This window comes from Falco cherrug, chromosome 4, assembly GCF_023634085.1.
Source record: "Falco cherrug isolate bFalChe1 chromosome 4, bFalChe1.pri, whole genome shotgun sequence".
In the NCBI taxonomy this organism is placed as follows: Eukaryota; Metazoa; Chordata; class Aves; order Falconiformes; family Falconidae; genus Falco; species Falco cherrug.
The window spans coordinates 72905612-72918630 of record NC_073700.1 but is presented as its reverse complement, the minus strand read 5'-3'; the positions used below and the strand labels follow the sequence as shown (position 1 = coordinate 72918630).

Here is a 13019-nt window from a genome sequence, read left to right as displayed (position 1 = left end):
TTAGAAGTCTTTGTATGAACACCATTGATTCTCTATATCTGAAAAGCACAGGTATATTTATTTTATGTTTTCAAAATCACCAGTTTGAGATGCCCTTGTGTGTTTAATCCTCTTCAGAAGCAAAACTGTCACCCAAACTGCAATGTTGAAGGACACACACATGTTAAATGAAGATGACTGTCCCACTCATCTCATTTAGACAAACTAAACTCAATGTGCTTTTTGCTGTAACAGACTAACTGGATTCTGTACAGTAATTATTTCCTTAATGGGATATTTTGGACTGTTCCACTGTTTAATCCTGACATTTTGTTGCATTGCTAGACTTGGATAAATTTATGTATAGAGCCGTCCCACAGACTGTAATCTGTGCAGCTGACACCTTTGCATACTAAGAAGACTGGCTGTATCAAGAAGCTAACTCTAATGTTCTAATTATATAGATATACATATAAAATGCTCAAAACTTTAAATTAGTATCATTAGCTTCAATGGTACTGTTCACATTTGTAAAATAAAGTACATGTTGAAAACAAACTGCTAGCACAAGTAAGATATTCTTAAATTCCCTTCCCTATATTATGCAATAAATGTAATATTTTTCTTAAAGAAGCTTTACTACCTTGCCAACAGATTTTTCACGGAGTTTCACAAAACCCACTTAAGTAATATTAAAAATACCTTCTGATTTTCAGCATATTTCAATGGTAGCTTGCTTGTGTGAGCACTACAATCTCTATAGAGGAGACTGCTTCCATTATTAGTTTCAGAGCAGACACAGTCTTTGCTTGTTATTTAGTTTTATTTCAAGGACTTAATTTAAAAAGAATTCTTTATCAAGGGAGTAGCGTTCCAATCTAACTCCCATTATGGTCAGTGGAAGTATTTCTGTTTTCCTTTGCAGAAGAGCAGTGGAGAACAAAAAGGTTCATTTTAACCTGATCATTGGTTGAAAACTGGTCTTAGTTATCAGCAAGAAAAAGTGACCATGTTGGGCATAGTCAGTTTGGCCACACTGAGAACAGGTGCTTGTGCCAGAAAAAGCACGAGGACAAGTGGTTCCCCATGGCAGTGTCAGGAGGCTGGTGTCCCGCCAGCATCCCCAGGGAAGCCCAGGCACCCAGTGGTCCCATCAGCCAGCAGCTTCCAGATTATCTACTTCTTACAGCTATAGCACAATACATCACTATAAGCTTACTAAAGCAAATAGTGTAAACACATTTTTGTGTTTGACTTTGGTGAACTTGTTATACAAAATCATTTAACAAAACTGCAGTGTAAACATATGAAATATTACTTCGTGTGAGCTGGTTTGCAAGTACTGCTTTGAATACAGAAAAACTGGGGAAGATATAAACCCTTGTTTCAGGCATCTATATGTGCAAAAATTAACTAGGAAGTTGCACACTACAATTTTTAATGTGGTCGGGGCAAAATAGATTGTTTTATAAAGTTTATTGTTTGAACACTTGCCTAGCTCTATTGTTACATGAATTTGAGGGAACTCCAGCTATATGCTTCATATAATCCTACTTGCATACTTCATAAATACTAAGGCCAAAAAGGATGAGTAATTTTAGCCTGACTTTTTGTATAACAGAGGACACCAGAGTTACTTATCTTTCAGATAGTCTCTTTATATAACGAAATAGATAAGAATACCATAAGTAAGCCATGCCACCTGGTCACTTGCAAAATATTAGGACATGTACAATAAGACTATAGATTGGAAATAAAACACTGTAGTCCAGTACTTAGAACATTTACATGTGGCCTGTGACTGGGATAAATTTTGTCTTAGTCACATCATCATGTTGCTGTGCATTACAGCGTCTTGTATGCCATCCAAAACATCTTGTACTTGCCCTGTCAAAGACAAAAACTGTGATTAAATGGACTGCTGGCACTTTCTCTAGTCTGAATCTTCCTCTTTTCTTTTAATTTTCTTTTCTGCCCAGTTTCCAGTTCTGAAAGAAACATACACAGTGGACTATAATGAAAATGCTGTTAAAAATAGAGGTTAGCATGACTGATCCCTGAGACAATCACTGGTCTTCATATCTGTCTCCCTGCTAATATTGTACTGGCCTGACTTTTTCCTGGAGTTATATGCCTTATCTTTACAGTGCAGCAGCCAGCAAACTACTATATCCCTACATAAATGGGCATGCCAAGTATAATACTCCTCCAGTAAACTGGAACTGCAGTGGATTTCCCCTCTGTGGCCACATTTTTGTCTTCCTCTAAGAAATATGCTTGTATAATGCAGATGTGTGTCAGTTCAGTGATTGTAAAAAATACTAGAACTGTCCTAGCGGATTGTAATTTATAAGTTGCTGTTCCTAAGTACCCTTTCCTACTGGAAGACTATAAGGAAGTGAATCATTGTATGCCACCAGAATCTGGAACTAACCTTGATATGGATAACCTTGACATAATTTAAAAAATAAATTATATAAACAAACAATAAAATTACACAGTTGTTTAAGCAAATCTAGAAGTATGTTGCATCTTTAAAATCCAGGAAGTGAGTTGCATTGGCAATTTGCTGAATACATGCCTTTATCTCTTAACAGTATCTGAACAACAGTACTATATATAAAAAAGAAATGTCCATACCAATCATCTGAGACTGTTTACTTTGGACAAAAGTAGCACATATTTTTAAAAAACACCCTACTTAAAACTTGCTCTGAGGCTGTCCGGAGACAGTCCTAAGTCAGAGGACTGCTGGACAGATAAGCTCCTCTATGAAATCAAGGGTCAGACTGTTGCAGAGGCCATCTTCAGAATGAGGTCTGAAATAGAACAGATGAATAATCCCCTGGATGTGCCTGTTTTTCTTGACCCAGTCTGGTGTAGTGCAGTCCCCAGCCATGCCTTCCCACCTCTTCACTTGCCTGGGATCTAATTGCAAGGTGAGTCAGATGAGTGACATGATCCAACAGGGAACTTTCTGCAGTGAGGTAGTTTTCAGCTGGATCGGCTCATTGTACAACCACAAATGAATTGGATCAAATCCAAATCTAATACGAGAAATGTGGTAGCAGCACACAGTTGTGGGTACAGGGAGTGCAGTGTTGCTACATTCTCCACGTCTTAGTTACCCTGAAATTAGATGCAATTTGAGACTGTACCTTTCAACTTGAATCCTTGCTTTTAGATTGCTAATTTAGGCAGCACAAGTTTGAACCATTTGAAATGGCTCAAATGCAGCAGGAAATAATACAAATGTTTTGAACTACATTCAACAAAAGGAGCTCAACAAGCCTTTTTTTCAATAGTGTACTTATTATACTACTCACACATGAGGTGGAAAAGCTGGTTTCTGTAGCCATCCGTGTCTGACAGGCCAAACCCCAAGCTTTGTGGGAGAGTGCTCTAACCACTACCCATTGCTGTGCCATGGAAGAATGCCAGAGCCCTGGCACAGGGAAAAAGAGGGAGATACAATAAAATACAGAGTATCCAAAGGACTCTTGTACTTCACACCAATTTCAACAGAAAAAAAATGTTAAGAGAAACAAAACATGAGCCATGACTGCAGAGCCTTAAGATGCAACCTGAGTATTGACTACTTTTTTCAAAATGCGGAGTAGAGTGTTGCCTGGGAGTTAAGGTTGGGCTGGAATCCTTTCAGGCTGAAGACCAGGCTGAAACCCCAGTTCCCCACATCTCTTGTGTTTGCTCTTACTGCAGGACTACTGCATAGTTGTTCTGCCTGTTTTTAAACAATTCTTACCATTCATTTTGAAACCCATTAGAGGGAAGGGATGAAAAGGCGTGGAATAAAACAGGCTCTGAGAACATCTACCATATGTCTTTTGTGAACATAATGGGGGATGATGAATGGTGAGGAGGTAAAGCATCCTCTGAGAATATCTAGCAGATGTCGCTGAAATCAGGCGGAATCTAAAGCAGACATGCAATTCCTTAAAAGTAGTCAGTCCTAAGCAGTAGATCAATGCTGACCTGCATCCGCTGCTGAAAATAGTTGTAGATAGGGAAAGAAGAACTTGAGATCATGGAATAAATTTTAGTAAAATAAGGAAGTGCCTAGTGACTGAATATCCCTGTGGGAAGAGGCTTGTGTGCACTTTTCATTTGATGTGTCAGAAGTTTGCCTAATGCATGCAATCACATTCATTATTGAGCATGGTTAGTGCTATTGATTGCATCTAGTGTTTCTGCACCACAAACAGTAGTACTGTCTTTTTAATTTCTTGTTTGCGCTCCTGTGACATGCCCTTATTGCTCTTTGAGACGACTATGACTCTTGCCTCACATACGTGCGTGTGCCCTTTTTTGCTTAATTTGCAATCCAACTAGTTGAGAGCAATAAAGGATAACTACTTGAGTTTTATGCAACGGCAGGTATAGGCAGAACGTGTCATATCCTATGAGTCAAAATTGTTACCGTGGGACAAACCCAACTGAAGCCAACAAGATACTTGTGTGAAAAGAAGCAGCAAGACAGGACTGCGCACCAAAGGCCACAGGGTATGCAAGGCCCTGTGAACAACTGAAAGCTACTGATCTCGGCAGATCTAACCGAGCAATGATAAGACTCCCAAGCCATGCTGCCAAAGACGCTCTCATAACCACCCCCAGCACCTTCGCTGGCAGGCCATCGGCTCCAGAAGCATGATGGCATTAACAACGGAAAGACCCAGCCCGACATATAGGGAAGCTCTGAAAATTTTGTATAGGGAGTGAACGTGCCTGAGCACAAAACCGACCCACCTCCTGCCTAGAGGGGCACGGAAGAGCTCAGCAGAACTAAATGAAATAACCCCCCGCTTCCAGCCGCTCTACCGGCCCTAAGCTGCCTGGCCTGGGGCGGCGGGGCGCGCTGGGGCCGCTGCCTGCAGGGGCCGGGCGGCGGGCAAGGCCGGGCCGGGCCTGGTCAGGAGGGGCGCCCGCCCACCCACCTGCCGAGCCCGGCTCGGGCCAGGCCCGGCTCGGGCCGCGGGTGCCTGCGGAGAGGGCCCGAGGCGCCGTCCCGGCCGCCGCGCTCCGCTCCCCGGGTGCCGCGCCGCCGCGGGCCGGGGCGGGCCGGGCCGGGGGCTGGGGCTGGGGCCGGGCCGGGCCCGGTTTCCCAGCATGCTGCGCGCGGGGGGCCGGCTCCCCGGCCCTGGGAGGAGGCGGCGGTGGAGGGACCCCGGGCGGGAGGAGGAGCCGCTGCCGCCACGGCCGCCGCCGCCGAGGGCTTCTCGTTCCGCCGCCGCGCTGCCCGGAGGGGTGGCCGCGCCGCGCCCCCCGCCCCGCGATGCCGCTCTTCGCCACCAACCCCTTCGACCAGGATGTGGGTGAGTGGCTGCCGTGGCGCCCCGGCCCGGCCCTCCGTTCCGGCCTCCCCTGGGGTAACCCGTGGCCGGCCTTCCCTCCGACCCCGCGGCCGCCGGCCCGCTCCCCGCCCAGCCCCGCTGCCAGGCTCGCTGGCGCCCGCCCGGCCTCGCCGGTGGCGGCGGCGGCGCATGGGCGGCCCGGCCCGGCCCGGCCGGCGGTCACGGTGCGGGGGGAGCGGCAGGGCCGGGGGCGCCTCCGGGCAGCGAGCGGCGGTGGCTGCGGCCTGGTCGGTGACAGCCCGGGGCGGCGGCGGGCCCTGCCTGGCCCCGCGGGGCTGCGGGCGGGGGGCGGGCGCGGGGATGCCCGCGGGAGGCAGGCCGGCCTGCTTCGCAGAGGTAACGTTGCAGCGTAGCAAAACAAGTAGTGAGAAATGCCTACGTGGAGTGTTGCTGGAAGGATGAAAAGTAAAAAGCACCATCTGTTATTGCTTCGCAGACAGGATAAAATTGTCAAAGCGTTTTGTGTGCAGTGGTTTAAAGTGAATTCCTGTGGGAGCTTTCTTTTTTCCTTTCAAGTGAAACTTGACATGCTGTGTGATCAGGTTTCATCCCCACCTTGCTTGTTCCAAGGCCAAACTAGATGGAGAGGAAATGTCTGGCTTTTGCTTGACAAAAATTGTGATTAATGCTGATGTGTCCAAACTGAAGGTGAAATAACATATAGGCAGTTAAAAATTCGTTTTGCTTGTCTGATTTGTGATTGTGTAATAAGGTTCGTCACCTACCTGCTGCTGTTTGTTTCACATCAGAGCGATAAGCTTTGTGTGGGGAACAGCAAAATACAAAGGGACTGTTTCTCGTATGCAGATAGGTACCCCCTACACCCACCCTAGATTATTTTTTTACAGCAGTATAACACTGTATATGTCTCTTGGAACAAATTTATTTAGTAGCCTTATAATTGCTGTAGCTTTCAACTACAAATACATTGGTTCTTTCTTAATGTTTATCTGACCTTAGAATTCTGAGTTCCAATTTAATTGCTCTTCAAAAGAAAACTCAAAAACTGAAAAGCATGTATCTTTTCAGGGGGGAGGGTTAGTGCATGAAGGAAGGACTGTGACATAAAGTCTGTATGCATGTTATCAGGAATTCATAGTCTGTTGCATCTTAATAAAGCATAGCTTGCTTTTCTTCTCATTTTGAACAGTTAAGAACAATTTTCCGCTGAAGACCACTCTTCAATTTGTAATTTTCTTGACGGCAAAATTGACAATGACTTATTTTGAGAAGTGGTAAAGAATTTTTCCTAATTGTTTCTCTGTCTTCTAGTATAATCTGGCAGTTGAAAATGAGGAAGACATTGAACTGTTTGCCAGTTTTCCATGGACCATTAGAGGACTGAAACATTGCTAATATTATACATGAGAATTATTTGAACTAAGAAGATTAAAAAGTGATAGCGGAGGTTCTGGCAAATGTTCACTTTTTTTACTTCCTGAGGCCACTGTGTAGCAGTGAAGATCAGACTGCTTGAATGTGTTTCTTTAGAGCGAAGTCTGATAGATGTGTTTGTCAGCACTTTAAGTTTCATAATGCAGGGTAATAGTACCCAACTGTTACTTTGGTAGTTTGGTTGCTGTTTTCCAGGTGCAGAGGATGCCAGCATCCTACCTACTGCGCTTGCCTAATATGATCACCTGTAGATATATTTTAAAAAGCATTAGTCTGTATACTGTATGAGCACAGGGAAATAAACACTCAATCCCAGATTGTTCTTGGAAAAGCAGACAATGGGCAATGGGCTAACTTACACCAGTAGACGTGGCTTCTTTCTGTTGGCCCCTTCCATGGTGTCCTGAGAGAGACCGAAGGAGCAGCTGGCTGTTCAGTTGGTGGCAGCCTACTTACAGGAGCCTGCTGCTTTTATCCATCACTTAACTGGATTTGTGCCAGGGAAATGGGAATTATGAAGTCTCCTGGAAAGTGTCCCTGGGCCCTTCTTCCCCAAGGCCCCATGGGAATGTGCTATTATCTGGATGAACTTCTTGGCAGGCTTCATAAGATAACGTCAGCTGTAAAGTAAGCTCTCCTGTTCTCGGGAAACTTACAAAAGTTGTCAAGCAGTAGTGTTATTTTCCTATTCTTTTCTCAGAATGAAAGTGGAGTGCTCTGCTTTTGTTCTTGCTCAGCAAAATTTTTTTCTTTTGAAAAATGAGATTCCTGAAGCAGGAAGGCAGTCAAAAGCTATTCTTAATTTCATATGAATTTGGACATTGGTGTAGCTGATAGTATTGCTGTGATAGCTGTGCATTCTTGTCTACTGGACAGCTAATCAGTACTGTGTAATAATTGTAAATGATTTTGGAACCATTTAGGATGATGGATTGCAGAGAACACATCTAGAACTAGGTTGTTTTCCATTCTTTTCAGGAACATAAGTATCTCTAAGTTCAGAAGGAGAAATTTCTCAGTTTGTCTGGCCAGTCATCAACATTTGGCTAGTCCAGTTAGCATACTCCTGCTGTGGAACCTGGTCATCCATAATAGCTTACCATTTAGTGTCAACTTTGTACAGAGATTTTGAGGGGTGCACCTCTTCTTTAGGTGTGGTTGGCAAAAGAATGTTGTTTAAGACTACTGTTAAACTAATAATATTAAAGAATGCTTTAAGCTGCCCAGACATTTGAGGAAATAGGCCATTGTCATCTTCAAAGAGTCCAAATGTCTGGATGAAGCCCAAATACTTTTTGTTTTCTGAACCCTCTTTTTACCATTTTAGTCATGTTTCACCAGGAAGGGGTCCTAATCAGTGGTGACACAAGGTAGTTTGGATTTTCACAGTCAAGTCTGGGAACCTTGGGTACTGTGTCCAACTAAGGAACACAATATTGGAATTTAACAAAAGAAAAAACCTTCAAGACGCTGGACTGCTGTGATTATAATTAAGAGTCTCTAATCCTCCATTTAAGGGGTTAGAATTAATGGTGTGATTAGGCTGGTGGGAAGTCTGTTTCTGCTGTATTTCACAAACTCAATCATAAAATTACTCTCAGAGAATTGTTCCTGAGAAATGCAGGTTTACCTGTAGGTTTGATGCAAGCAAAATAATGGTGAAATGTGCTTTAAGAACCAAAAGACTGTCTACTAATCTGTCATGACAGGCTAATTGGTAGTGCAGTGGTGGTTGGGCTAGGTTTGATGAAGAACTTAACTGCTAAAGCAGTTCTGAAGTGTCATTTAGATGTTATCTCCAAACTAAAATCTGTAACTCTGGGCTTAATGTAGTGCATACTTTAGCTTCATGTCAAGCATTGTAAACTTAATCTGTATTGTAGAAAACTGGAAGAACTTTTTACTCCCTGCTGTTAAGCTTATTATTTCTGAAGTCTTATAAGCTGCGATAAATACAGGTTCTGGTATGAGTTGTCATAAAATCACACATGATATTAATAGGAGGTATTTAAAAAACATGGGGGTTTTGCATGATTTTTCTCCCTTACGCACAGTAAGGGATGAAGGCACTTCTTGCATTTGCTTTGCATGTTAATCTGATTCTCAGTGTAGTTGGTGTAATGGAGTTTTTGTGGACTACTTTCCTGGTAATTCTTTTTCTTTTTTCCCAGGGAAGAGCTGTCGTTTTAAGTGCTTCCCCTCATTTCAGCTGTGACAGTGTGCATTATAATATCAAAATTCAGAACCCCTCATTTCAGCTGTGACAGTGTGCATTATAATATCAAAATTCAGAAGAATCAAAAGTAGTTTTCCAACATGTAAAATCTGTTCCTCTAGCTGATAAAAATAATGCTGTATATTTGATGTGAATAAGTCTCTTACTGATTTTCCTTCTGAAATGCTGCTCCTATTATGACTTGGTTTGTGGGTCCCTGCAAGTAGATCCTGGCACCATATTTTAGTATAACATGCGTGTGATACACCTTGTTTACAGAGTAATCATCATTCTCATAAATCTCTAACATGCTCACCTTCCTGCTCTGTTGTAGTATTTCTGGTCAAAAGGTAGTTTGAGTTCTGTGGATTTGTTAGGGCTTGCATGAGATATTTAAACAGATAAATCATTTTTGCCCAGCTTGTCTTGGTGTTTTCAGCATTGTCTTACCACATCTTGAGTTCTTTTGTACTCATTCTGCTTGGCTTACTGAGTTGAGTGATGTCTGTCTTGGCTAGACTGCCTCATGCATGGTAAGATCCTACCTAGTCTTCTGAAGGAGTGAGTTAAGGTGGCCTCACGTCAGCTCAGTCACTGCTGCTTGCTTTGCCTTGGATCAGCTGGCAGTGCTTTCATAGGACACCTTCTACAAGTGCTCCCATTTTTAGGGCTTTTTAGGAATACTGTAAATGGGATATTAAACTGAAGACGTTGGTTAATAGATTTACTGAAGTTAATGCTTCAATGAGGAATTCTAGTTTCTTTCTTTGGTGGCATGGCCTGTTAGAGGTTATTTTCAGCCTTGTCTAAATGGAACCTGGTTGGACATATTCTTCTGTATGGTTCTGAGCATGCTAGTGAAATGCAGATTAGTTTAATATTAAAGTGATGTTTTTTGTAGAGTGGGCCAAGAAATGCATTTGTTCATTTTATTTGACAGACAAAAAGAACAAAATTAATTACTTTTAACTTCAGTGATGTGGATTGGTATGTAATCAGAATTTCTTGGTGAGTGACTGCAAAAAGAAAGAATAATTCGCCATCAGCTTCAGTCTTTCAGGACCATTTAAACTATATTGAAGAGATGAAGTAGTTACATTTATGTATTTACAATGCTTTGGAATTTTAGTGTTTGCATTTATATAGAGAGGAGGCAAGTTATTTATTTCTTTGGGAAGAAAAGACTAGGGAGATGGGGAGGAAAGGGAGTGTTGAATATTTTGTTAATTCTGTGGTGTTTACATTGATATAACGGATTTTTAAGGATTTTTAAAATCATGCTAGAAACTGGTTGTAATTCTAGTTTCTGAGTGAAGGCTTTCTGTAGCCATTCTTTGGAAGTCTTTCTGTAGCCATTCTTTTCTTTGTAACTTCAATTATTGAGAAAGTCAGTATTTCTTTTTAGAGATGCGGAACTGGAGAACTTGAGTTATGTCCGTGATTGGAGTTAGAGCAAATACCAACTAGAATCGTTAAAAACCTTAGTTTAGTAGAATATTCTGGTAGTTTTTACTCATATTTAACTGCTTCAAATTATGTACATTTTAAGTGTTGGCTTTGGGGGTGTTTTGATCTGTTTTTGTTACTTCTTGAAATTCTAGGCAGCTTTAACATCTTTGAGACTTTGTAGTTGAAAAATAGCTCCGTTCTAAGTTTGGAATTTTTTATTAAATTAAATTTCAGTAAAATCTAAAGCTTAGGAAGCTCAAACCTGCCACAACTTCCCTCTAAAAATGCATCATGCCATTCAATGCAGTATCTGAACATTGATGAGAGTATTTACTCTTGTGGAATTCTAATAAGGCAGTAAAATGCTTTTGTTAAAATGCAGAACTGAGGCAGAGAAATCAAGTGACTAGCACATATTTGCATGGAAAATCTGCGGCAATATTTATATTTTACTTAACAGCACCTAAACAGTCAACCACTAAGTCTGGCAGTGGATTTTTTCAGCATGTACTGCAGTTCTTCTGTTTAATAGTACTTTATACATCTGGTGATAAATTTCTTTCAGGACAGTAATGAATTATTAGGAAATTACGTTTTCTTCTGAGAAAAGTTTGCTGCTTCTGTCCTAAAATCATCAACTACAGTTGTGTTTAGTATGCAATAGGGAACTTCAAATACAATCACAGTGCAAATATTTTTGCTTTGGTTATAATTTCTAAATAATGCACAAACCCACAGGAGAAAATAGAATTTTATTGATGCGCCAAGACCCTTCAGATTTGTGTAAATTGGAGGGAAATGGGATCTCAACAAAATTAATGAACTTTACAACACAAGGAGAGACCTGTTTATTTAGATAACTAAAAAGAGCCCATGCAAGAGGCATGTGTACTTTCACCACAACCAAAGTAATGTAACTCATATAATTAGGTCTTTCTGGCCTGGCTTTTGATCACTAGGTGTAATGTGGTCTTCTGCATTTTTGGTACAGTATATTAGTGAGATTAGATGGTATTCCTACAGAATAATGGTGTTTTCTTTAGAAGGCAGATGATGTTCAGGTTTGGATGAATCTTATTCAGAGGCTTAGTTGAAAAAAAACCCCATAGATGTTTGGAAGTATGATTTCAGCATCTAGATATTTTACTTGAAGGAGATTATGTTCTAGAACTTATTGAGAAATTCTGAAGGTACAGATACAGCTGAGATTTCTGTCAGAGGAGATGCATTTTGCTTTGGAACACTTTCTTAATTATTTGTTTTATATGTCATTTATGATTATGTTTGTGCGGTTGAAGCACCATTTCTGACTCAGGAGTTACGAAACCATGAATTGTTGGTTGCTGAAAGGTGTGTTGTAGGGAAGTACAACTAATGCTTGCCTCATTGTTTTTTATGGTTTTACTAGGCATCTTCTTCAGAAGACTGAATGTTGGGCGAGGTGGAATCTGTCTGGCTCATTATGGTTCGTGCTCTGAGTACAGAAGTAGTTTGAAGGGAGAAGCCTAGGGATCCCATGTTCTGTGCCTTGCAAAGTGGCTGAAAAATGTGATATATTGGTTTTGTGTGTCTTGCTTTTGTTTTAGGAATTAAATAAACTGTTGAACTTATTTAGAAAGGCACTCATACTGTGCACAATTGTTGGTGTCGTCCAAAGAAGCCATAGTTCTAAGTATTCTTTTCCTCCGAAATGATGGTGTGTATGACTTTGTCTATCTTTGTGCAATTAATTGTAAGAAAAGAATTTTAAATAACTCCTAGAAAAATAATGGTAAAAATTGAAGACCTGTAATGAAAGGGAAAAATAAAAAGGAGAAAAAGCAGAGTTGTAAAAACAACTCATTACAATCTGAGGTGATGTAAGATTCTGTAGTCTTGCACTTGTTAAAGTTACTATGTTAATTTGTAGGTCTTGCTTGTGCTAGGAGAACGATGTCTTGAATTTGAGCAATACAGCTTTATGGGAGAGAGCTGTTCTGGAAAACTAGAGACCCAGTTCAATCATGTATACCTCTGTGTCATATAGGCCTATGTTCCTTTGTGTTTGACGTATCATTAACAAGTTTTAAATAACACGGATTTCATGAAGGAGCCAGTGCTGTCTTTAAAAGTTCTTTTGGTAAAGTCTGAAATGTTACCTGATCCTGGTTTGGCATTCACTAAGTTGAATAAGACTTTGTAGCAATGGTGAGGTGGAGAGAATAGGGTCTGAAGTAAGTTTTCATATTGCTATGGCAGAATTATTTTTGATCGGAGACAGAGAATGAACACTTCTTGTTTAAGCTATCTTCTGTCTGCTGTGCTAACCTAACCTAGGACTTCAAATACAAATGTCTGGTTTTCCTTCTCTATCAGTCCATTTGGTACTAAGATAGAGCCTGACAGTGACATGTGAACTGTACCTGAAGGCTGGTAGAGTGCCAGCTGTTAGGGTAAGCAAATATTGAAGGCACAGAGGTTTTTTTGGCATGTAGGTTTTTTTGGCTGTGAATGCGTGCCTTAAGTTAGGAGAGAGAGCATTTGTGGATTTAAGTGATAATAGTGTAAGTAATTTAATTTAAGTAGCTTTAAGTCATATTTTTGTCTACAAAACAGAGATGCAACATAGGAAT

The 13019-nt window shown here is 41.2% G+C and overlaps 1 protein-coding gene across 1 annotated transcript in view; it reads left to right on the top strand.

Annotated features, from left to right (window-relative positions):
* Window positions 1-5125: 5125 nt before the first annotated feature.
* STAM (signal transducing adaptor molecule) overlaps window positions 5126-13019 on the top strand; it is a 35802-nt gene continuing 27908 nt past the window's right edge. The window contains exon 1 of the mRNA XM_055708398.1: window positions 5126-5309. Within this exon, the coding sequence (XP_055564373.1) occupies window positions 5270-5309 (40 nt within the window). The 5' untranslated portion in view covers window positions 5126-5269. The remainder of the gene's footprint in view (window positions 5310-13019) is intronic.